A 25,805-nucleotide genomic window follows, 5' to 3' on the forward strand; every position below is an offset into this window, starting at 1 on the left:
GCTAAATGAAAAGTTGATATTGTATTAATATTGCCATTGACATAACATTGGAATATATTAAAAAAATAGACAGTGTAATATAATGCCATCTGGGTGTTGTGTGTAAGACTGTATGTGTGTGTGCATATTTGTGTGCATATTCCCACACAATTTCTTAACCAGAATCCACCTCAGAGCTTTACTTGAATAGGCAGCTATTTAAGTTGGGTTAGCAAAGATGCATGCTATAAAATCTTCTGTTTGGAGAGATTCAGTTCACTTTGTGTTTCTTGCAGTTGGAAGCCATTGGCCACAGGGCTCCTTGCTGCTCCAGGAAGCCGGAAGAGAGAAAAACTGAGAAGACAGAGGGTGTAGACTAGAGGCTGCAAAGTCACACCCACTTGCAGCTTGTGTTCAGGGCTCACGTTTATACTTTCATGCACACGTATTACAACAATGTTGTGCTCCTGTCTCTTTTTCTGCTCTTTGTGAGTTATGTCACACCCCCATCACACAATCACCATGTTGTTATGGTGGAGCAATAAAGCACAAAGGAGGACAAGTCTTCTTTATCTTAAATTGTTGGGCAGAAGTTCATTAAGGGTGATAGGAACTGTAGCTGCGTAAGGGGTAAACTAGAGCTCTCAGTATTTTTGGGGTGGGTGCTGTGACTGTATGGTGTGTGCACATCCCCTGTTATTCCGTGCACCTATTAAAATTATCTCTTCTGGGCAGTATTTAAGGGTACAGTAGCCCAAACCATTTGCAGAAATATGCATAAATCTCATATCCACAAGAGCCGTTGCACCAGTTTGCACCTGGTCACATAAGAGAGAAAGGAAATATATAGATGAACTCTTACTTCCACATCAGCCTGCTAAATCTCTGTGGGCTAGGCTGATATTAAAGGCATAGAAGCACATGCGGTGTAAAAATAGAGGAAGTTGGCAACCCTGTCAATTAAGATTCTCTCCCACTGCACATGTGGCCTTTGAGGTTTCGGTTTACTTAAATCCAGGGTATCTCAACCAGGTGCTGCTACTACCATTCTTAGGTAGACAGAGGGAGGAAGTGAGAAAACAGGAGAGGCTGTTAGGAGGTTTCTTCCTGTCTACTGGCTTCAGCCATTTAAACAGCTGCAGAAAGAGAAATGGGTAAGTAAGTTGCTAATTGGGCTGTTGTATTTGCAGCCACTTAGGATCTGGGTTTCCAGGCAGGTGCTAATGTGGAAGGTGTGGCTGGATTACAACACTATGCTTATTGTCACCACAGAGAGGATGTTATAGGTTGAACAAGGCTACCGTCTCCGGCTGTAGAAGCTGCTGGTTGTTTGCCCCTGAGGTCCCTGGCTCTGGTAAGATAGAGTTATGTCTGCCCCAAGACCTGTTCTTTACCCCCATAATGACCCTGCTGCCCTTGGGTGAGGTTGAGGACTCCATCCCATTACTCCTATTGCAGTAAGAGTCAAATACCTGCCCAGTCTGTTTCTGTATGTGCAAGGCAGGCAAGCAATCTTCTGCTGCCCCTTAGCCAATGAAATGTCTAGAGCTAACCTGCCTGAGGACAGGGACTTTGCCATTTCTGGACTCCATAGACTGTGCTATTACCTGCAATATAGGGAAAGTAAGTGAAGCAAATGATGTTGATGTGTAGCATAACACAAAGAAGAAATCAAGTGTCCAATATAGGCTTTATGGCCATTTGATGTATTTAACAAACATACAAAAATCGCATACCACTTACTCAACAGAAGACCTCTCAAATTAATTATAAAATACCAATGGGGCTAAACATTAAAAACAAGCTACCTGTATATGAAACTAGCATTTTAAAAACAATTATGCATAATAGAATCACATGTTAAAGTTACATGCCTCAGTTGGCTTGCAAAAATAAAAGTCATTGCAAACACGAAAAACAATACAGTGGAAAGTACCTAATATTACCAGGCAGACAGTTCCAAAAAGTAGATGCTGAATGGATTGCCTTACAGAAACTTTAAACCTTTTGGCTAGAAAAAATGCTTTGTGCTACTTCGTTTTAAAATGGTGTCTGAGGCAATTCTCAATTAGCTCAACAGGATTTTCTCTCAGGTAAGAGTAGGTTTACTTCCTTAGAATGATATATGGGGAGATATATATATATATATATATATTTAATGTCAAAGACACTTAAGATATAAAACTGAACTTTTAAAATAGCTGTAGATTTCAGATTATGAGATTCAACAGGTGGAAGAGTGGGATTTAAGCCAAACACAGGTCCATTAATATTAGTACCTATATTGTAGCCAAGTTCATGAGTCAGTTAATCTGAAATACCTCACCCATCTGGGACTAAATAGTCCTAATTTAAAGTGACTATTGTTGCAGTATGGGCTGTTCGTTGAAGTCATATAATAGTTGGCTGTTTTGCTATATCAGGGGTGGGGAACCTTGAGCCCAGGGACCAAATGTGGACCTCGAGCCTCTCATCTGGCCCTCAAATCTCCCTAAGCCAGACAGCCTCCCAAACTACACCTTTTGTCAGCGCATTAGAGGGTTTTGCTGGGTGGAAAGCTTCCTTCAACTCTGAGAAAGCTTCCGGCTTCCCCGGAAGATAAAGAGGGATCTAGGGAAGGTGAAGACACCAGCCTACTCCCATTTCTTCCTCCACCCTCTTTTGCTTCTGGCCTATGGCCCCCAGGAGGCTTCAAGCAAGGAACTGTGGCCCTTGAACTGAAAAAGGTTTCCTGCACTCTCAGCTAATTAAACTCTTAACTTCTTCTAGATCCTGCGAAATCTGGGTCTACAAATGACATAATGGAAAAGCTACGTCTAAAATTCTCACAGAAGCCATGGAGTGAAACTATGGATCTGGTTCGTCTCTCCATGGTAAGAATTGTAGTGAAATCAGTTCTGTTGGGGAGGAGTAATGTGGGAGAAACTTTTTTTTAAAAAAAAAAAATGCTTTCTTTAGGAGAATAATTGAAAGTAGAAGGGAAAGTGAGTCAACGTGTGTATATGTTTTCCATCTTATTTTCTGCCTGACGGGCCAAAGTTTAACATGTGAGGCTGTTATTTTACTGCCCTGTCATCTCCACTCTTGATCTTGGATGGATAACTCTGAAGGGGGAAATTTGGCAAGATGGCTCTAGGTGGGAATAATGGAGGGGATTCTTAACTTCCCCAAAATACTGATTGATTGTGATTATCGAGGAAGAAACTAAATTCAATTAAATGGATAGTTTGTGTGTGGTCTTGGGAGAGTGATGCAAATTCCATGGTGAGAATGGAAAATAAAAATGGCAGTGTTGTAATGCTTTGTAATTACAAAGCTAATCAATCCCTTATGGATTGAAAAATTGAATAGGCAAATTTCCCCCGTTTGATTTTATATTTTTTCCAATCCACCCCCAGCTGATACTGGGATGTGGGGTTACTTGGTCTGTTATAAAGCCTGGTGGGGGGGATGTCTTCTGCCAGTTGTAGCTTCCATTGCCGCTGCAGCATTTTGATCTGGCACCCCAAAGGGGGGAATGAAGGTCAAGATATAAGAGGCCTGACTGAGAGTGCTGAATTCCCTATATTGCTTTGAACATACCAGCCAATTTTCTGACTTGCATGTAATGATTATATAATACAAATATATGTATATGTATCTCTCTCTCTCTCTTGATGAGGACAAACATTCTTGGACTTCAAGTAAGGCATCAGAGTCTCCCATATCTATTTGCCTTGAGAAAATACAAAGAACCTTGCACGGTAATCAACTCTAAGATTGCCTAATTTTCTGTTATGTTTGATGGAAACGATGTCTAGCTTCTGTCTTGTCATCTTGTGCAACGAATGTGTCTGGCTCTAGATGCCTTCCTTTTACAAAAGGTACGATGAGCAATATAGCACAATTAAGCAAGAATCTTTGGACTTTTGCTCTTAAACATGGGATCTGTTGACTGCTTTTATTGAACACGTTGATTCTGTGTGATGGAACCTTATTCCCTATTTTTTCATGTGTGCAGCAGGACCTTTGGCTGCAACAATGAACAAGCTGTCACTCTTGTCAAATCGAAAGGGGTAAGTATACTCTGACAACCATATGTCAGGAGTGCTCTGATGGTGTTTCCTGCTTGGCAGGGGGTTGGACTCGATGGCCCTTGTGGTCTCTTCCAACTCTATGATTCTATTCTATGATTCTGCATCTACTAAACACGCTCTCTTCACTTCCCGCAGCAGTGGGACTGCTAGGTATGTTTCTACGGCTGTATAATTTTCACATGACATGCGTACATGCCATTCGGTATATTCAGTGGCTAATGCATCCTCTAAGCTGCGGCTTACTGCCATTTTCCTGCGATATTCTTGAAAGAGATGAGCATGAGCAGGTCAGGAGTTCCCCTCGGGCAGAAAGTTTTGGGACATTGCCTATACTGGGGCCTGTGAAATGATTACTACTTCACCTCAGCCTCTTGACAAAGCGTAGATAAATGCCACTACAAAGTGGCATTTCAGAAAATGCAGGAGTAGGAAGCCGCTTTATGCCAAATCCAGCTATTAGTATTTTGATCTCTGTGTCGCCTTGCATCTTCTGCCTTTCCCAGCCCTGGAGATGTTGGAGGCTGAACCTGGGGTGGGGTGGGGGGTTCAGTCCAAAGCATGTGGTCTTCCACCGATGTACAGACCTGCTGCTGCTGACGTTTAATCAGGAACTGAAACACAGCCATTTGGAAAGCTGGGTGCAAACACTCCTTTCTGTAGAACCCGTATACATCAACCAAGATAAAGAAAAAAGTTTGCATTCGGGGTCAGCCCATCCATGAGGCAAGTGAGGCATCCTGCCTCAGGTGGCAGGATCCACAGGGGCAGCAGCAGCAGATAATAATAAAATATTTATTTATTTATTTATTTATTTATTTATTTATTTATTTATTTATTTATTTCCGGCCCATCTGGCTGGGTTTCCCCAGCCACTCTGTCGATCTTTATTCCTCATCACTTTGTTCCTGATGTAGATCTTCACTCACCCTTCCTTCCTGTTGGAGAGGGGGGACACCATTTTGTGGTTCACTTGAGGTGCCAAAATGTCTTGGGCCAGCCTTCTAGGCTTCCGTTGCACACTGTAACTTTTAAATAAGCAATGCATTTTTTCTTCTTCCTTCTTTCCTCTGTAGACTTAATTATTATGTGAGCCCCAGTGGGGCAGTTTGCTATATAACATCCAAATCCTTCTACATTGAGATTCACCTGGAGACGGATGGAAAAGTGGTGGATGTCAGGTTGGCTCACCCTGGGAAAAAACCCCTGGTAATTTTATTTTATTTTTCATTTGGGTGTTCTGATCTGATGAAATATAATCCTGCTTTTCTTGTTCTTCTAAAATATCTATAGCTTCATAATAAACCCTGTGGAGCAAGTGAGATGCTTGCATGTAAGTCAAAGGGACCTTTTATTGAGGGTGAAAGAGGAGAGCGCAAAATATGGTCTGAAGCTCAACATCAAAAAAACGAAGATCATGGCCACTGGTCCCATCACCTCCTGGTAAATAGAAGGGGAAGAAATGGAGGCAGTGAGAGATTTTACTTTCTTGGACTCCATGATCACTGCAGATGGTGACAGCAGCCACGAAATTAAAAGACACCTGCTTCTTGGGAGAAAAGCAATAACAAACCTAGACAGCATCTTAAAAAGTAGAGACATCACCTTGCCAACAAAGGTCCGTATAGTTAAAGCTATGGTTTTCCCAGTAGTGATGTATGGAAGTGAGAACTGTACTATAAAGAAGGCTGATCGCCGAAGAATTGATGCTTTTGAATTATGGTGCTGGAGGAGACTCTTGAGAGTCCCATGGACTGCAAGAAGATCAAACCTCTCCATTCTTAAGGAAATCGACCCTGAGTGCTCACTGGAAGGACAGATCCTGAAGCTGAGGCTCCAATACTTTGGCCACCTCATGAGAAGAGAAGACTTCCTGGAAAAGACCCTGATGTTGGGAAAGATGGAGGGCACAAGGAGAAGGGGACGACAGAGAATGAGATGGTTGGACAGTGTTCTCGAAGCTACCAGCATGAGTTTGACCAAACTGCAGGAGGCAGTGGAAGACAGAAGTGCCTGGTGTGCTCTGGTCCAGGGGGTCACGAAGAATCGGACACGACTAAATGGCTAAACAACAACAAACAAGTCAAAGGGACAACTTTACATTAGTTATAACACTTATGCTGTTGCTGCTACAACCAAACTAAACATCTGCATTTGCAAATGCAAAATTTGTGGGAATAGCAAATGCTGAACTGCAAAATAATTGCACAAAGATGGTTAAAATTCCTTATAGCTGGGTGACCATTCCTCCTTAATTTGTCCCCATCTGATGAGACTGCTTGACATGAAGTAGCAACTATATGGGCTCGTCCACATGGGGAACTTAATGTGGGTTTGAAGCTGGTTGTTCCTCGTTCACATAATGTCCTCATCCAACTGCTAGCCCACAATTTCCCCCGTTAAATTTGAATTTTCCTAGTCTGGAGGGGTAGTCCAATAAAGGAAGTAAATGCAATATGTGGATGCAGTGAAGGCCATGGTACATCGGGGCGGGGGGGGGGGGTACATAGAATCCTAGAATTGTGGAGTTGGAAGGAACCCCAAGGGCTTTCAAAATGATGCAATCACACTCCAACTACGGGTGGGAGAAGAGTAGGAAATATATGCTTTTATAGATTCTGGTTTACAGCCAAAAGTGACTGTTCCTGAATAGATCCTTGGAAAAACATCCTTGGATATTCCTCGTAGTGTCTGCTAAGGTTTCGTGTTGACTAAGGTTCGGCTTATGTCATTTCTCCTTTCTGCTTTGTTTTTAAGAAAATAGTGCCCCTCTTTAAAAAACCATAACCTCTGTTCTTTCGTCTTCTAGACCTGTGAAGATCTTTTGCAGCTTCTAAGGTACATATGCGCTGGGTGGATTTTTAGCACACACAATTTTCAAATTTTTAATTTCATAAAATAAAAATCCTTTGCCACTGTTTCCATATCGTTTTCTGTGGTTGAGGTAAAAATGAATAAATAGTTCTGATAACTGTTGTTTCCATCCCTGCCTGCCCTCCGTCCAGGACCAATTTGAGCCACTTTCCAAAGTTATTTAGCTGTTTTTTAGATGTCTTGTTTGATGGTAGCGCAATGGTAAGAGCATCCCACTGCTTTCTATGTCAACATGCTGCCAATATCAGATTCACTTCGGTGGTGGTGTTTTCCCAAATATTGGCTACATGGCTCTCTTTGCCTTTTCAGCATTGACAATTATTGCATGTATTTTGCTCTTTAGAATGGAAAATTTTGATGCCTTTGGAAACATGCTGGCAGATATGTTAAATATTTATCAGATTCCAGGAAGCAGGTTTGTTTGTTGCAACTTAATTACATTACTTAAATTATTATATTGTATATAAAACTCCCTTCCTCCAATAAGGTCTTTCTTTTCTAGTGAAACAAAGTCCAAGGTGTTTGCTGCCTTCCTGGCTTTGGAAAAAGACCTCTGCTCACTGTCTGCTTTGAGCAGGTAGGTTTGACAGTGGTTGGGGAAGGTGCAAGTTCAGATGGTTGTCATAATAATAATAATAATAATAAATTGTAAGGCATTTGAGTGCATTCTTGATCTCACTGATTACTGTATATACTTTAAAAACAGAACACCAGGTATGGACAGAGTCACTGAAATACTATGTGGAAAAGTTGGCTATCTGAACCCAAGAAGTGGAGGTAACTGATTTTTCTTTCTTCAGACTGAAGGAGATATCTGTGTGATCATGGTAGCCAAGCATAATTTAAGAATGCTAAAGAATAGTAATACCTTGGGATTGCTTTCCAGTGACTTTGTAGGTAGCATGTATGATAGAGGCATTGTTGTTTGTGGTACCTCTGGTTACAAACTTAATTCGTTCCGGAGGTCCGTTCTTAACCCGAAACTGTTCATAACCTAAGGCGCGCTTTCGCTAATGGTGCCTCCCGCTGCTGCCACGCTACCAGTGCGCAACTTTCACTCACATCCCAGGGCAAAGTTCGCAACCAGGAGCATCTACTTCTGGGTTAGTGGAGCTCGTTACCCAAAGCGTTCTGTGAGCACATTCATCCCAGTATACTTTCTGCTCACAAAACCGCTCCAAAACCACTTTTTCTAGTTTTGTGCTCCAAAACCGCTTTTTGACTAGAGATGACGGTGAGTCCAACATGAGTGTGTACAACCCCTTTCCTGTCCCCGAGTCTTTTTCTAGGTAGCTGTGAAAATAGAGGAGAGGTCCTGACTAGTTCCTCCTTGGAGAGCCAGTGTGGTGTAGTGGTTAGGAGTAGTGGACTCGTAATCTGGTGAACTGGGTTCGCGTCTCCGCTCCTCCACCTGCAGCTGCTGGGTGACCTTGGGCCAGTCACACTTCTCTGAAGTCTCTCAGCCCCACTCACCTCACAGAGTGTTTGTTGTGGGGGAGGAAGGGAAAGGAGAATGTTAGCCGCTTTGAGACTCCTTAAAGGGAGTGAAAGGCGGGATATCAAATCCAAACTCCTCTTCTTGCGTTTTGGTCCCTTTTCACATACACTTCTCCTTGTTTATGAGTAATGCTGCTTCCCCTCCCCCATTTGACTTACGTTTCCTGATAAGATGCTAGTCCTGTTGCGGCTCTGTGTGTGTGTGATCCATGTATTAAGATAAAAAATTCCTTCCAGTAGCACCTTAAAGACCAACTAAGTTAGTTCTTGGTATGAGCTTTCGTGTGCATGCACACTTCTTCAGATACGAAAGCTCATACCAAGAACTAACTTAGTTGGTCTTTAAGGTGCTACTGGAAGGAATTTTTTATTTTGACTATGGCAGACCAACACGGCTACCTATCTACTACTGGAACCATGTATTAAGGTAAAGGTAAAGGTACCCCTGCCCGTACGGGCCAGTCTTGACAGACTCTAGGGTTGTGCGCTCATCTCACTCTAGAGGCCGGGAGTCAGCGCTGTCCGCAGACACTTCTGGGTCACGTGGCCAGCGTGACAAGCTGCATCTGGCGAGCCAGCGCAGCACACGGAACGCCGTTTACCTTCCCGCTAGTAAGCGGTCCCTATTTATCTACTTGCACCCGGGGGTGCTTTCGAACTGCTAGGTGGGCAAGCGCTGGAATCGAACAACGGGAGCACACCCCGCCGTGGGGATTCGAACCGCCGACCTTTCGATCGGCATAAAGGATCAAACTGTGCACTTTCTGCACAACTGCCTTAAAAGTTAAAACCAAGACCAGCTAGTGATTTCCTGGGTGTCCGATCATTAGGCCACTGCTTCCCCCAATGCCTTTTTCTTCTGCCTATAATTCTTCTTTTCTTTGGTAGTTACTTGACCATGTGCAGTGTGCAGAGTCGTCCCTAAATGGCACTTTGGAGCATCTCTTGGGGCTCCTCCCCCATTTGTACAACCTTCTTGAATACAGTGGTACCTGGGGTTACAGATGCTTCAGGTTACATACGCTTCAGGTTACAGACTCTGCTAACCCAGAAATAGTACCTCAGGTTAAGAACTTTGCTTCAGGATGAGAACAGAAATCGTGTGGCTGTGGCGGGAGGCCCCATTAGCTAAAGTGGTACCTGAGGTTAATAACAGTTTCAGGTTAAGAATGGACCTCCAGAACAAATTCTTAACACGAGGTACCACTGTACTTTATTTTAGGGTGTCCTGCAGCTTGCTCCTCAATATTTATGCATGAATTGTATGCATGATTTATCAGGAAGAAATTTCACCCTAGGAGTGATAGCTTAGTTGGTAGAGCATTCGATTCTTAATCTCGCAGCTGTGAGTTTGAGCTCCACATTGGATAAAAAGATTCCTGCACTATAGGGAGTTGGGCTAGATGACCCAAGTGGTCCATTCCAATGCTACAATTCTGTGATTTGTACAAAGGAACTTACTTGTTTTATATGTTTAAACTGATGAGTGGATAACTAGTTCTCCACAACAATCTCCTTGCAACCCCAAACAGTTGTCTGGGTCCCCTGTCGCACAATATGGCCCCTGGTGTATTCAGTCCTTTGCATTGGAAGCAAACAAAAACGATGAAGGGAATCAAACATCCTAAGCTTACATAGCTTACATTGCTATCCGTTATGTGCTTTTTCTGTTTAATCCCTCTAATTTTCTCAAATTCTATAGGAAGCCCTATGAACCTTGAATTTTATCTATCGCAGTATCAAATTCTAGAGGAACAACTCACCCCAGGTATTTATTATTATTTTGTCAGTTTACTCACAAAAGTGACTCAAAGTGGCTTACAACACAGTATAAACACTAAAACCCGTTACAGCAAACAAACCAATAAAATACATCTATAAAAAATAAAAGACAGGTCCCACAAATATATTATTCTTAGTGATGAGTGAGGGATTGTGAATCGACTAGAAAACCTCCATAGTGGGGGTCTCATTCTGCATTCCCTTTTAAAATAGATTCTACCCTCACTAAATGACATATGCTTCATTTTGAGTGAGTAAACGAAGACCAGTTCTATCCCTGCTTGTGTATGATGAAGCTCCGCTGATATCAGTGGGACTTACTTTTGAGTGGAGATGGACAGGATTGCATGGTTATGCTAGCGGCTCTCTGAAGGGTGTGAGGTTGAGATTTTCCCATCTCTGCCACCTAAAATCCTTTAACTGGAGGTTTGGGGGACTGAACCTGAGACCTCCTGCATGCAAAACACTGAGGTGTGGACACATCACATGCACACCCCCAGCCACAAACTTTTGTGTGATTGGAGCAGAAATCTTTATGTAATCCCACTCCTGTCCCTTCTCGACCCTCCTGTGCTGTGACTCGTTGCCTTAACCTTCATTCTGTATTGCTACAGACATTCAAGTGTGTATTGATACATGTATTCAAGATGACAGCTTGATAATATTGCTAGCTTCTTTTAGTGGAAGCTACCCCTAGCTCCACCTGGTACGCAGGCTGAGACCCTATCTGCCCACGGACCGTCTCGCCAGAGTGGTGCATGCTCTGGTTATCTCCCGCTTGGACTACTGCAATGCACTCTATGTGGGGCTACCTTTGAAGGTGACCCGGAAACTACAATTCATCCAGAATGCGGCAGCTAGACTGGTGACTGGGAGCGGCTGCCAAGACCACATAACACCAGTCTTGAAAGACCTACATTGGCTCCCAGTACGTTTCCGAGCACAATTCAAAGTGTTGGTGCTGACCCTTAAAGCTCTAAACGGCCTCGGTCCTGTTTGCCTGAAGGAGTGTCTCCACCCCCATCGTTCTACCCGGACACTGAGATCCAGCGCCGAGGGCCTTCTGGCAGTTCCCTTGCTGTGAGAAGCAAGGGAACTAGGCCAAGGGCCTTCTTGGTAGTGGCACCCGCCCTGTGGAACGCCCTCCCACCAGATGTCAAAGAGAAAAACAACTGCCAGACTTTTAGAAGACGTCTGAAGACAGCTCTGTTTAGGGAAGCTTTTAATGTTTGACAGACTATAGTATTTTAATATTTTGTTGGAAGCCGCCCAGAGTGGCTGGAGAAACCCAGCCAGATAGGCAGGGTATAAATAATAAATTTATTTATATAAATATAATATAAATATAATAATAAATTATTATTATTAGCCTTCAATCACTCTCTTGGCAAGCCACATCAAAGTTGCAGGGTGTATCTGGATGTAGTAGCACAAACTTAAACCCAAGGGGGCTCCTGCAATACCAAGAGGAAGGTAGGGCTGACTCACCATGAATCGGCCTGAGCTGGTCAATACATTTCCATTTCTCTAGTACAGTGGTGCCTCGCAAGACGAAATTAATTCGTTCCGCAAGTCTCTTCGTCTTGCGAGTTTTTCGTCTTGCGATGCACGGTTTCCCATAGGAATGCATTGAAAATCAATTAATGCGTTCCTAGGGAAACCGCCTTCAGACCAGGTCCGGGGACAGTCTGTCCCCGGACCTCTTCTGAAGGCTGGGGGGGGGGACAAGGGCTTTTCTTCCCACCCCCAGCATTTTAAAAAAACCCGGGACAGCCGCTGTCCGGGCGATCTTAAAATGCTGGCGGGCGGCATTTTAAAATCGCCCCGGGACAGCGGAGGACTTCTCCGCTGTCCGGGGCGATTTAAAAGCCCCCGGGGAAGGCAGGCAGGGGGGGACAAAGACTTTTGCCCCCCGCCAGCCTTCAGAAGAGGTCTTCTGAAGGCGGGTGGGGGGCGAAAGTCTTTGCTCCCCCCCCCCGCCTGCCTTCAAAAGCCCTCCGGGACAGGCAGGCAGGGGGGAGCAAAGACTTTCGCCCCCCGCCCGCCTTCAGAAGGTGTTCCTGCCCCACCGCCCGGCTTCGGAGCACCGTTCCGAAGCCGGGCGGCGGGTGGAGGTGTTCCCGCCCCACCGCCCGGCTTCGGAGGAGCCTTCCGAAGCCCGGCGGCGGCGGGAGGAGGTGTCCCCGCCCCGCCGCCAGGCTTCGGAGGAGGTCCAAGGACAGTGGGGAAGACGTGCTGCGCTTCCCCGCTGTCCCTGAGATTTCCCTATGGGCTGTCGTCTTGCGAAGCAAGCCCATAGGGAAATTCGTTTTGCGAAGCGCCTCCAAAACGGAAAACCCTTTCGTCTAGTGGGTTTTCCGTCTTGCGAGGCGTTCGTCTTGCGCGGTACCACTGTATCCATTCCGCGATGTGTGGTATTTTAAAAAAGAAACTGTCTTATGTAATGTTTTTTACATGGCACACAACTGTGTTAATATTGCAATGCACGTATGTGAAGAAAAATACTGGAACAATGAGGAAGAAAAATGAAGTGTACTGGTCTGGATGTGGTCATTTTGTGAGAAGATGGACAAGTTTAAGAGTTGGTGGTGACCTGTTGCTTTATTTGTCCTGCTATCTGCTTGGGTCAAAACCCCCCAATAGCCATCAGTCATAACGGTAGAGGACTAAAGACAGTGCTTAGCATTTCAGCAGAGTCCATCAGAGCTGACCACCCCAGCTTGGCCCACCTGCTCCCCCACTTTAGTTTTTACTGACAACAACAAATGGAAGAGGACCACCGTATTAAATTTCCCATCAGTGCCCTGGACTGGTTCACATAGTATCCATCCAAGGCATTGTGGGGACTTAAAATCTCGGCCATTTTATTATTAAAATGGCTGCCGGCTTCCCAGACCCACAGCTGTCACCATGGAAACTCCCAGGGGGCCTAAATAGATACTGCCACAGGGCCTTCCCTCAGACTAGTCCAGAACTAGCTTTGAAATAACAAGTGACAAAATGGGTTCAGATGGCAAGCAAGGCATCCATCATGCAACCTTCTGTTCTCTGACAGAATAACATCACCGGCTATAGAACTTAGAATCACAATTCACTTAAGTATTGGGGGAAATCAATGTTCCTGGACAAAGACTTCAAGGCCATTTGTGTATCATCTTCACCAGTCTGACATATTTGTGTCTTCTCTTTCCATCAGGCTTGAAAATAGACGGCAGGAAGGTGCTTGTCATAATAGGAGGGGCTGATGCAGTCCACCGACTCCCTCTTGCACCCTCACTTGTGAATTCGCCGACTGGTGAAGATGGGTAAGACTTGAGGGCATCATTCATGCTCCTATCAGTATAACTGAACATGGAAGTCCCTCGCTAATGGGTGTGTGATAGCACATCAAATTCACTTCTTAATGGTCTGTCATTTTAAGACACTGTGAGGAACGTGGTAGGAAAATGTGTACAAAACCTGGAAGTGCGTCCTCAAATTACACATTGTGTTCTTCACACTTCTTAAGAGTACATGCTTAAACTGGCCATTTTCAGTCTGAAGAAAAGGCTGCTGCCAATCCATGACCCAGTATGTGCTTTTGATCTGGATTCAGGCCAGGCTGAACTCTTATTCTGCCCCCTCTCCTCACCAACTGATGTTTCCCTTTGAAGGTGCTGTCTACTGTGAGCAGTGCTGGTGGTCTCCAGCTCTGACCAGCCCCTGTGAGCCTGGTCAATGGTCAGGGATGGTGGGAGTTGAAGTCCAACAACATCTGGAGGGCCACAGATCCTCTGGATCTGATAAAGGAAAATCCTGCCTGAGATCCTGGAACAGCCTTTCTCAGACTTTGGTACCCAGGTGTTGTTGGACTACAGTGCCCATCATCCCTAGCTAGCAGGACTAGTGGTCAGGGATGATGGGCGTTGTAGTCCAACAACACTTGGGGACGCAAGCTTGAGAAACATTGGCTTAACTTATAAGATTGTGCTACCAGAGTACTGGTCAAACTAGCTTCCTTTTACCTGATGCTTAACTTTGAACCCTTTTCTTCAGCAGCCCCAGATTCCTGCCTCTGAAGGAAGTAATTTCTGCACCATTATCAGCTTGCTTTTTCCTGATGTTTTACCAGAACTGTCCTTTTCCTCTGTCTTCATCCAGTATTCATAAACTACAGGAGCTTACAGGCATGCTTTAATTTAATTAAGTACATAATTTTGTACCTCCACCCTCCCTCCTAACATGCTAGCATTTCAATAGACCCTAATTAACATTTGGTTAATTCTTCCCCTACAGGGGTGTGAAGGCTGATGGGGCCCCAGGGTGAAGTTAGAAAGGGAGAAGTGGTAGGAGCGTAAAATGAGAACCAAGTATTGCTGCTTCTGTACTAGGAGTATAGCATTCATGCTGGTATTTGTCCCAGCCTTCCCACGAGCAACTTGCCCATTCGGGAGCACAAGTGCTTGCTGATCTGAATAGCCCTGTCCCTCTGTTGGCAACCATCCCACTGATTTATTGATAACCATTGTGTGATCACATCTCTCTTTGCCTCTTCTCATGTGATGCTGTTTCTCTCGAATGCATTCCATCTTCAATGATGCTCTTGTACAGTACTAATGGAAAAAAATTATTTGGTTTTAGGGCTTCCAGTTGCTAGATTGAAGCCAGGTCCTCTACATGAGCTGATTGTTCAGTTTGCCCTTTCAGAAAATCATCCGCATGGTTTGATAACAAGTACTTCTTCCTTCATTGTGGTAATTATACTCCAATTGTTGGTATTCACTCCAGTTATGAGGTCAGGAATGAAGCTGCTAAATGAGTCATGATTCTACAGCTTACTGAAAGCTGTGTGTTGAATTCTGGGAAGTCACATGAATTTTCTGAAGTCGATGACTTTAACACTGCTAAATTTGATTATGACCTAAGTTGCAATTCTTTGCCCAGGTTGGCCTTTACACAACATACACAAATTGTGTGTGCGCTCTCTCTCTCTCTCCTTACTCTCCCCCTCTCTCACACACAAAATTACACTCAATTCAGTGACTCTAATGTGCAAAATTGTGGGGCTGTCATCCATGAGATGTCATTAAAAAGCTAAATGCGGCCTTATACTAACCCATAACACAACTTTTTTAAAAGTCTTGTTTCAGGTTAAAACCATTTGCACACATGGTCTCATAATAGCTGGGAAAGTTTCATAAAGATGTAGCATAGAATGAATTCATTGTGGGGAATAACTTGATAGAAAGATCCAACTGGAGTGAATCCTGTTGGTGGATTATATTTATTTCTTACATCTTCTTGGCCATGCTTTTAGTTTATATTCAGTTCTTTTTGGTACAAGTTGCCCTTGAAACAGCTGTGTGTGATAAATCCTACTATGCGGAAACTAGCACTACTGGTATACAAACCAGAGGCTTAATGTGCACATGGCTCATACAGACACCATTTGTCCACGTGCATTTCTGTCCATGTGCATTCATCCATACATGGGCACTTTCAGCTGAACTCCGTCTTGATGTTTATGGGATGTGTTCATGGGATGTGCTGTCCTCTCCTCTCAGTTAGTATTTTCCTACCCCTCCCCTTGAGTTCTGGAAAACTGAAGTCCACTGTGGGCATGTCAATCATTTGTTTACCTGTGTGAGTGGCCAATATTTATTATTACTGAGATACAAGTTTTCCAATATACCACACTTGTGGGTTCACCACCTTCCCCCCAAAGTGCGTCTCTGTCTCAGCCCCAATAAAAGCCCACCAAGGAAACCTCACCAGTAGAAGTAGGGGGTGCAGGAATAGGTGGCAGTAGACCCAGCAAAACGTTGTCACACACATAAGAAGTGGCCCTCACAATGTGCTTCAGTGTGTCTGGGTAACATCTGAGTTTACATTGGATTTCCGCCCCTTATCACATGGATTTGGAAGTTCTGAATTAAATGGCAGAGGGAAGTGTGGACTTCTACTTAGATGAGGGCAATGTCATGTGGACAAGGTGAAAAACAAGCACACATAAAATGCATAAAATCCACTTTAAACTACCATGTGTACACAGATAGGTTGGTTTTTCCCCATGGTGCCATTGGGCTTGAGAGCTGAGCAACTCTTCAGATCCAGTGCAGAGACTACTCCATTTAATAACTTGTTTTAAAATGGGTGGTCAAGGCATCTATAGTATAAGCAGCTTACTTCAAGGTTTGCTTAAAAGTCCAGTGTCACATTCTTTGTACTGTTCTAGACAACTACCGTATTTACCCAAATCTAATGCTCACCTTTTTTGTTATGAAAATCAAGGTACGCATTAGATTCGATGGCACATTTACATTCGCCAGCAAATACTTTTTTTGGTTTCAAGGTTCTGAAAATTGAGGTGCGCATTAGATTTGATGGTACGTTAGTCTCAAGTAAATATGGTATGTTTTTGAAGGGAAGTTCCTTTTATTCATGTTTCCTATTCACTACTTTTTTAACAAAAATCAATGCAGGAAACAATTGCTACTACATCCATGAACAAATCTTGTACGGTTTATGTTCAGTCTCTTCCAGGCTGCCCAAAACACAGCTATTTCCTAGATAAAGGCATAGAAAAATCTGATACAGCTGGAGCAATGGTCAAGAAAATCCCTTTCACCCATCCCAAATGTGTGCCTGATATGATTGAAGTTCTCAGACGTCAAGCAGCATATAACACCCTCATTAGCAGCTGTGTGTCTGAGACGACTGAGTGTGAAGGTAAGATGTTCGCACATCTTTTGCTCACACCTCTTTCTGATTCTGCTGTGTTTCTACTAGTGAATTCTGGGAAGAGTTTATCTTCAGTATTTGCTGTGAAGCTCAAATATATCAATTGGGATTTATATGTTGAATGCATGTAAAGTTAGGTCCACCTTGGATGGTGGTGACAAGATATTCATTCAGGCATTGGAAATAAGGAGGTGTGATGGACAGCATAATGGTTCTAATCCCCTCTCAGCATTTTTGTGATCCAATTCATTGAAAGTGGCTGGAAAATTGTGAGCCCATCATATCTGTGGAGGTTAAGCTGGGTGCCAGACCCCTCTAATCCTTGGATCTAGCAAGTATTAGAATTTAACCAAGGAATAGCCAGGCTAGCCTCCTTATGAGGTGATAGACCTGAGCGATGAGCCATTAAGGGGGATTAAGGGGCAAGATGGCAAATGGGTGGGGCCCCCTCTCACAGATAAAGCCAGAGTTGAGAGAAGCAGTGAAGTGACCAGGAAGAAAAGCAGCAATCTGGAGACAGGGTCAAAGAGAAATATTTGATTTCTGTTTGAATCAAAGGCTGCTGCCGTGGGAGAAACTAATGTTGTAGGCTCAGTTTGTATATACGTGTAGATAAACCATACATCATAAAGACACCACAGTCTCCACTGTGCCTCATTCCCCCAAAAAATCACAACCCTGTGTAAGCACCTGGAATCCCTGAAACCTTGGCGATTGAGGGTGGGGTGCAACAATATGAATAGCGTAGAACAGATCACGCAAATCGAATGTGCATTGGCTGCAATGTTCTCCCCCTTCTTCATTGTTTCATTTGCAACTCCCATCTTGAAACTATGTTGTCAGAGTTGCTCCCCGATCCTAGCTCACAGAGGATCACGCTAGCCAGCGATCATTAAGTAAAGTCTTTATTGAGTTACAGTTTCCATTCTCAAGCTGCTGCGTGCAACTCTACGTCTTATGTTTAGATCGGCGAAGCTCCGTCTGAGTCTCCGCCCCTTGTGCACCAACTTAATATCCTAGCCCTGCTCCACCTTTTCCGCCTGACTGTTCTCCTCTGGGTCCCTCTGCCCCCCGGGGTCTCTTCCTTCCGGGATTCTTCTGACGCCGACCCCCCGGACCCTCCTGTCTCCTTGCGCCGGGCTTTAGGACCTGGCTCCCTTTCCGGGCTGCCTACTGCGTCACTTTCCTGTGCATTTGAACTTGGCGCGCACGCCCAACCTTCCACCTTCCGTCTGACCGTTTCTTCGCTTCCCGATGGAGGTGTGGCCACTCCTGACTCGTGCCCTCCCTCCTGTTGTGAGCTGCCAGCGCTTGATCCCTGGCCCCCTTCCTCTTCCCTGCTCTCTGGCGGTGACGCTGGTCCCGATTTCCAACTGCTCCCCTCTGAGTCCCCTCTGGCTCTATCTTCCTGGGGTGTCCCCCTAGGCTCCCCCCTTGCCCTGGCCACTGGTGCTCCTTTCTGTGAATCTTCTGATTCACTGGAAAGACTCGGAGATCTCGGGTCGTCGTCATCACTCATCTTTTCTTCTGCCTCCTCCCCCTCGCTCTCTGTTTCCTCCCTTGCCCTTGCCTCTGCTCCTGAACCCCTGACATCCATCCCCCCCTCGAAGCCCCCTCTTCCCCCCTCCCCTCCTTCCGGAGCGGGAGCTGGGTGCTGCTGTGTCAGGGGGACGAATGTCGGATACAGTTCGCTTCCCGTGGCGGGCCTCCATCTGAAGTCTTCCGGTTCTTCCTCCCTGCTCTCGTCGACGACGGTCACCTCCGCTTCCATCTCAGTGCCGCCGTGCTCGAAACCCGGGTCGTCCCCGAAAACGTCCATGTCCGTTTCTCCCTCGCTTCCTTCTGGATACGTTGCTCGTCCTGGACCCTCCAGCCACTTTCTGCGGAACTGCTCCTCTGGTCGATCATCCCACCAATACGAGGGTTCTGAAGCGGATCCCGAGGGTGACCCCTCCGGGAACGGGCGTCTCGTGTCGGTTCCTCGTCCGAGTCGAACCCCCGGAACGTGCTCGCTGAAAGCGTGGGCGTGAAAAGCCAGTCGTCGAAAAAGTCTGCTGGCATTGGCCTATGTGGGAAGAGGGCATGAAACTCTTCTTTGAGCAGAGGTTCGTCTAAAGCGTAGCCCGGCACCCAGCTGTTGGCACTGGCCGGGGTGCCCTCCTTGGCGAGAAGGTATTCTACCCCCTCTTCCCCCCATCTGGAGTCCAAAATCTCCGTGACTTCGTTGATGCGCTCCTCCTGTGCCACTCCCGTTTGCCCGGTTCTCTCTCTGAATGGACTCGGTGCCGTTCCTGGTTCCTGAAACCTGTGAGGTGCCTTGTAGGGAGTGAGCACCGATCTGTGGAACACCGGATGGATCCTGGAACCCTCCGGAAGCGTCAGCCTGAAAGCCACCGGGTTGACCTGCTCTTCGACTTGGTAGGGCCCCAGTTGCTTATGCCCTAGTTTCTTCTTCGCCAACGACCTGGCCGGCACTGCGTGGGCTGCTAACCAGACCCAGTCTCCCACATGGATCTCTTCGCCAACCCTTCTGTGTTTGTCCGCTTGTACCTTGTATGCGTGTTTGGCCAGCTCCAGGTGCCGCCGCAGCTGATCGTGGACCTCCTGCAACTCCGACGCGAACGCATCTGCTGTCTGCGGCTCCCCCTCCCCCATTCTTTCCAGTCCCGGGAAGGTTCTGGGGTGCCTCCCGTTGTTGGCGAAGAACGGCATGACCCCCGTGGACACGTGCTTCGTGTTGTTGTAGGCGAACTCGGCGAGAGGCAGGTAATCCACCCACGTCGCAGGCTGTTGATTCGCATAACATCTCAGGTACTGCTGCATGATGGCATTGACCCGCTCCGCTTGCCCGTTGGTCTGCGGGTGTCTAGCCGACGCCAGGTTGATCTTGACGTTCAGGAAGCCCATCAGCTTCTGCCAGAAATTCGAGATGAACTGCCGCCCTCGGTCGGACAGAATAGACCGCGGCAGACCGTGAACCTTGAACACGTGGTCTATGAACAGTTTGGCGGTTTGTTCCGCCGTGGCCACCTTAGCACACGGAATGAAATGTGCCATCTTGGAGAACAAGTCCACCACCACCAGCACGGCCGTCTTGCCCCTCGAGCTGGGCAGATCCGTGACAAAGTCCAGGGCCACTCTCTCCCATGGTTCGACCGGAGTCTGCAGCGGTTCCAACAGTCCGGCCGGCGGTCTGTGCACTGGTTTGGCCCTCTGGCAGGTGTCACACCTCGCCACGTAGTCCGCGACTTCCCCTCTCATTCCGGGCCACCAGAAGTCTCTGGCGACTAATTCCACCGTCTTCTCCTTGCCAAAGTGCCCGGCAGTGGGCGCGTCGTGCAGCTGCTGCAGTACCTTGGCGCGAAGTTCGTCTCCCGGCACGTAGATGGCCCCTTTCCGGATGAGCAATCCATCTCGCAGCTGGAACTCGTCGGTCGCTGCCGTGCCCCTTTGCACCTCTGCCATCCTTGCTTGCGCGAAGGAGTCATCCTGCAACGCTCGTCGCACCGCCTCCAGGTCAACTGTTGCCGCAGCGCACGCCCACACTGTTGGTGCAAAGATGTGCATGGCGGCCGCTGGCGTTGCTTCCTCCAGATACTGTGGCTTACGGGAGAGAGCATCCGCCATGATGTTGGTGTCCCCCGGGACATACTCTATTCGGAAGTCGAAGTCCGCAAAGAACTCAGCCCAACGTATCTGCCTCTGGTTCAGGAACTGTGCCGTGCGCCAGTGCTCCAGATTCTTGTGGTCTGTGCAGACCTGCACCGTGTGCTTGGCGCCGATCAGGAAGTGCCTCCACGCTTTGAACGCTGCATGAATGGCCAGCAACTCCCTGTCCCAGATGGTGTAGTTCTGTTCGGACTTGCTGAGCTTCCTGGAGTAAAATGCTCCCGGCCGCCAAACCCCCTGCGGGTCTTTCTGCAGCAGGACTGCTCCCACGGCTCTGTCCGAAGCGTCTGTCTCCACCCTCATCGGCCTGCTGGGGTCGACATGTAGCAGCTGCTCTTCCGACGCGAAGAGACGCTTGAGTGCCTGAAAGGACTGCTCCGCCTGCTCTGTCCAGATGAACTTCTTTTTCTTGGAGCTGAGCGTGTCTGTGATGGCCGCCGTCTGCATAGCGAAGCCTTTGATAAACTTGCGATAGAAGTTCGCGAAGCCGACAAACCGTTGGACCTCCTTCTGGTTGCGTGGGCTTTTCCAATCCAACACCGCTCGAACCTTGGCGCTGTCCATGGCGAGCCCCTTGTCAGACAACTTGTAGCCCAGAAAATCCACCTCCGTCACGTCGAATTGGCACTTCTTCAGCTTGGCGTAAAGCCTATGCTGCCGTAGCCTGCTCAGCACTTCCTTGACGTGTCTGTCATGCTCCTGCTGCGATTCCGAAAAGATCAGGATGTCATCCAAGAAACAGACGCACGTCTTGTAGAGGAGCCCTGCCAACACGTGATGCATGAACGCTTGAAAAACGTGGGAGCCATTTTGCAATCCAAAAGGCATAACTCTATATTCGTTGGTGCCCAGGGGCGTGAACATGGCTGTCTTCCACTCATCTCCTTCCCGCATGCGAATGAGGTTGTACGCCCCTCGCAGGTCTAACTTGGTGAACACGCTGCCCTTCCGTACCTTTGCGAGGAGGTCGTCGATTTGGGGCATGGGGAAGTCCGATGGCTTGGTCACACTGTTGAGGATGCGATAGTCCACTACGTCTTTTTTGGGGCGTGTCCCGCTTCTTAACAAAGAATACAGGACTGCCCCCCGCCGCCTTGGACTCCCGGATGAAACCGCGCTCCAAATTATGATCTATGAACTCTTTGAGTTCCTGCAGTTCGTCCTCAGACATGGAATACAGCTTCCCTTTGGGCAGCGCCGCCCCCGGCAGCAGGTCAATTTTGCAGTCATATGGTCTGTGGGGGGGTAGCCTGTCTGCCTCCTTCTCGCAGAAAACCTCCAAAAATTCTGTGTACTTGTGGGGAACCGCTTGCAGCGTGCCTAGCTACAGCTGTGCCTCCTCTTCCTCTCCTTCCTGCCGGGGCACGATGCAGTGTTCAGCACAAAAGGAAGAGCCGAAGGTCAGCTGCCTCTGGTACCAAGCCAGCGTTGGGCTGTGCTTATCCAGCCAACTCATGCCCAATACAATGGGCGTGTCCGATAGTTGAGTGACGTTGAAGCTGATGATTTCCCTGTGATTCCCAAGTCGCATCACCATTGGTGGCGTCTGCTTCACCACTTGCCCCCCTAGCAGCTCCCTGCCATCCACCGTGACAACCTGCAGGGGCAGCGTGGCCGGCAGCAACTGTATAGCGTGCCGGTCGACAAAGTCCTGCCCTATAAAGTCCGCATTGCTTCCTGAGTCAATGGTGATTGGCACGTCCATGGTGATTCCATTGGGCAGCTGGAGCGATGCGGTGAGCCTCACTACTGGTTTGGGCGGGAGGGGGTCTATGGGCTGTAACATCTCTGGGGACTGCTTCACTGACACGTCTGGCTGGGCCCCAGTGCCTCTTCCTCCAGCCAGACTCCGTCGTTTCCCTGCTGTGGTTCTCCTTGCTGCGTTGCTGCAGTTACCATTGCTGAGGCTGCAGTGTGCTTGTGGAGCCTCCGGGGACACTCTTTCGCCATATGCCCTGGATCCTCGCAGATGTAACACTTCCTGTTCCCTCTAGGAGGCTTCGCTTTCACTGTTGCCGGTGCTAGGGCTCTGGCTGCTGACTGAGCCCTTGCACTTCCAACCTCCATAGGTTCCGCTCCTCCTCCTGGCGGAGGAGTGGATTGCGCACGCGCTGCTTCTCTGGGAAGGAAGGAGGGGCCCCCGGCTGGTTCGCGCCCTCCACGCCCTTCGTCCCTGCTCCACGGACGTTCTTCCAGCCGCACCCCCACTGCCAGCGCTCTCTGAACGATCTCCTGCGTGGTCCGGGGTCTCTCCCCCCTCGCAATTTCATCTTTAACCGAGCCGTGCAATCCCTCCCAAAACAGGTCTCTTACAGGAGCCGAATCTCTGTCCCATTCCAGGGCACTGACCAAAGCGAAAAAGCGGGCATGGTACTGCCGTACGCTGGCCCTCCCTTGCTTCAGTCCATGTATCTGCTGCCGAGCAAGATCCACGTCAATGCTTGATAAAAAACACCCATCCATCGCTTTAATAAAGGCATCCGCATTTTGGAGCGCCGGATCCTTATCCCTCCACAAATTGCGCAGCCATGCTTTGGCATTTCCATGCAAATGGGACATGATGAATCCCACTTTCTCTTGCTCATCTCTAAAGTCTTTATTCAGCAGTTGCAGTGCACACATTACATCTGCTCTAAAGTTGGGGTACTGTTGCAGATTCCCATCGAAGTGAGAGACCAGACCGCCTGTTCGTCTCCCCAACCCAATCCCCTCCGGTTTGGGGGTCAGTTGCCCTTGCTTCGTAAGCACTTCCAACCTGACCTGGAGATCCCTGTAGGCGGCAGCTGCGTCCTCCTCTCTCTTCCTGGATGCAAGAGCCTCGGCATTCAGTCGTGACACTGCTTCTCTGAGTTCCGCTATCTGCTGTTCAGCCGTCATGTTGTCTGCCGTTCGTGAGCTCGCTAGTAGGCACCCGCTTTCTCTCCTCTCCGTGAGGCCGTAGATGCCCACAACAGAAGAGACGGAGCTTACTGTCAGAGTTGCTCCCCGATCCTAGCTCACAGAGGATCGCGCTAGCCAGCGATCATTAAGTAAAGTCTTTATTGAGTTACAGTTTCCATTCTCAAGCTGCTGCGTGCAACTCTACGTCTTATGTTTAGATCGGCGAAGCTCCGTCTGAGTCTCCGCCCCTTGTGCACCAACTTAATATCCTAGCCCTGCTCCACCTTTTCCGCCTGACTGTTCTCCTCTGGGTCCCTCTGCCCCCCGGGGTCTCTTCCCTCCGGGATTCCTCTGACGCCGACCCCCTGGACCCTCCTGTCTCCTTGCGCCGGGCTTTAGGACCTGGCTCCCTCTCCGGGCTGCCTACTGCGCCACTTTCCTGTGCATTTGAACTTGGCGCGCGCGCCCAACCTTCCACCTTCCGTCTGACTGTTTCTTCGCTTCCCGATGGAGGTGTGGCCACTCCTGACTCGTGCCCTCCCTCCTGTTGTGAGCTGCCAGCGCTTGATCCCTGGCCCCCTTCCTCTTCCCTGCTCTCTGGCGGTGACGCTGGTCCCGATTTCCAACTGCTCTCCTCTGAGTCCCCTCTGGCTCTATCTTCCTGGGGTGTCCCCCTAGGCTCCCCCCTTGCCCTGGCCACTGGTGCTCCTTTCTGTGAATCTTCTGATTCACTGGAAAGACTCGGAGATCTCGGGTCGTCGTCATCACTCATCTTTTCTTCTGCCTCCTCCCCCTCGCTCTCTGTTTCCTCCCTTGCCCTTGCCTCTGCTCCTGAACCCCTGACATATGTAGTCTGTTTTCGGCTCCTGCCCCCTTTTCTTACATAGCTCAGTACTACACCACATCAGCTGGTATCAGTTCTCCAGGGTGTCAAGTGAGGTTCTCTCACAGTCAGTTCTGGAGATGGCAGGGGTGGAACGTGGGATCTTCTCTGTGCAAGGCACTCAATGCTCTGCCACTGAGCTCTACGGCCCTCCCTTCCCAGCAAAAGTTCCTGCAGGCAGAGATTTAAAAATGAGTGAAGTATTCATGGGGACTTGCTTTCAGGTGGGCTTGGAACTGTTTGGATTCCAACCAACAATGTTGACACCTTATAACTTATTTCTTTTGGAGATAGTGAAACTGAAAAGGAAATTTTCAGCAACTGTACAGTCATACCTCGGGTTACAGACGCTTCAGGTTGCGTTTTTTCAGGTTATGGACTGCCAAAACACGGAAGTACTGGAACGGATTTCAGCAGTCGCACATGCACAGAAGCGCTAAATCGCGCTTTGCACATGCACTGACTCGCAACCCTCGTGTGCGCAGACGCGCTGCTGCAGGTTGTGAACATGCATCCCACACGGACCACGTTCACAACCCGAGAGTCCACTGTATTTGATTTGATGTTTGTACCATGAAACTTCATGAGCTTGTACAAAGCAGGACTCCTTGAGTCTAGCAAAAACCAACCCACTCCTACTTCGATGGTAATGTTTTAAGTTAAGGGATATAGAATACTTGGAAATCAATACAAATGTTTTCTGACTACACCCACTAATTTATATCTCTAGTTCAAATTAAACGTTTAGCTCTGTTGCTACAGGGTTAGCCCAGTCACTAAACAGTTATTTCCTTCCAGATTCATCAGACTTGCTTCATTTTGACGTCTTTCAGCAAAAAGCCACTAGTTTTTCAGTAACATTCCAGCATCCATTGGAGGAGAACCTAGCCTGTGGTATGTCTCCAAATGAAAGGTGTATTGGGTGCACACAGGCATACAAAAAGTCAGCAGGAAATGTGGTGCAGAAATGCACTCGCTGCATTTTGCACTACACATGTAGCCTCATTTGGCTTGGGCCGGGGTAGAACGTGTGAATGTGTATATGTGTGTTTCAGTGTTAAGAACAGATTGGATGTCCATACCACACACTGGCACAATAACCAGTTCATTGAAAAGCTACCTCAGTTTTCCCAGAGCAGCACTGTGCAAAGCCCTAAATAGCTGGCCCTTGTGACTGCTTTCAAGTATTTATAGGAAAAGTGCTGGCCTAAGACACTTTGTGCCTCATGTGGAGCCCAAATAGTCCGCTGCTAGAACCAACACCCCAAATTTTGCTTAATCAATTCCTGCCTTCCTCTAACCTGCCCATCTCCCCATGCAGTCTGAGCACACAGAGGTAAGGAACTAGAGAGGAGGAGCTGGGTCACATCTGTGACCTATTGCCACATATTCATAAATAAGGTCTGAAAAGAGGTGGTAATAATAATAATAATAATAATAATAATAAT

The 25,805-nt window shown here is 47.5% G+C and overlaps 1 protein-coding gene across 1 annotated transcript in view; it reads left to right on the top strand.

Moving 5' to 3' along the window:
* Window positions 1-1,258: 1,258 nt before the first annotated feature.
* LOC310690161 (mediator of RNA polymerase II transcription subunit 1-like) overlaps window positions 1,259-25,805 on the top strand; it is a 28,498-nt gene continuing 3,951 nt past the window's right edge. Inside the window, exons 1-15 of the mRNA XM_083468824.1 lie at window positions 1,259-1,333; window positions 2,749-2,852; window positions 3,641-3,722; window positions 3,980-4,034; window positions 5,129-5,261; window positions 6,862-6,890; window positions 7,270-7,341; window positions 7,429-7,503; window positions 7,633-7,703; window positions 10,126-10,191; window positions 13,402-13,510; window positions 14,241-14,371; window positions 14,826-14,938; window positions 16,718-16,913; window positions 25,156-25,251. Coding sequence (XP_083324950.1) covers window positions 2,781-2,852; window positions 3,641-3,722; window positions 3,980-4,034; window positions 5,129-5,261; window positions 6,862-6,890; window positions 7,270-7,341; window positions 7,429-7,503; window positions 7,633-7,703; window positions 10,126-10,191; window positions 13,402-13,510; window positions 14,241-14,371; window positions 14,826-14,938; window positions 16,718-16,913; window positions 25,156-25,251 — 1,300 coding nt within the window. The 5' untranslated portion in view covers window positions 1,259-1,333; window positions 2,749-2,780. The remainder of the gene's footprint in view (window positions 1,334-2,748; window positions 2,853-3,640; window positions 3,723-3,979; window positions 4,035-5,128; window positions 5,262-6,861; window positions 6,891-7,269; window positions 7,342-7,428; window positions 7,504-7,632; window positions 7,704-10,125; window positions 10,192-13,401; window positions 13,511-14,240; window positions 14,372-14,825; window positions 14,939-16,717; window positions 16,914-25,155; window positions 25,252-25,805) is intronic.

Source organism: Podarcis liolepis (assembly GCF_965112155.1).
Source record: "Podarcis liolepis genome assembly, chromosome: 12".
NCBI classification, from domain to species: domain Eukaryota; kingdom Metazoa; phylum Chordata; class Lepidosauria; order Squamata; family Lacertidae; genus Podarcis; species Podarcis liolepis.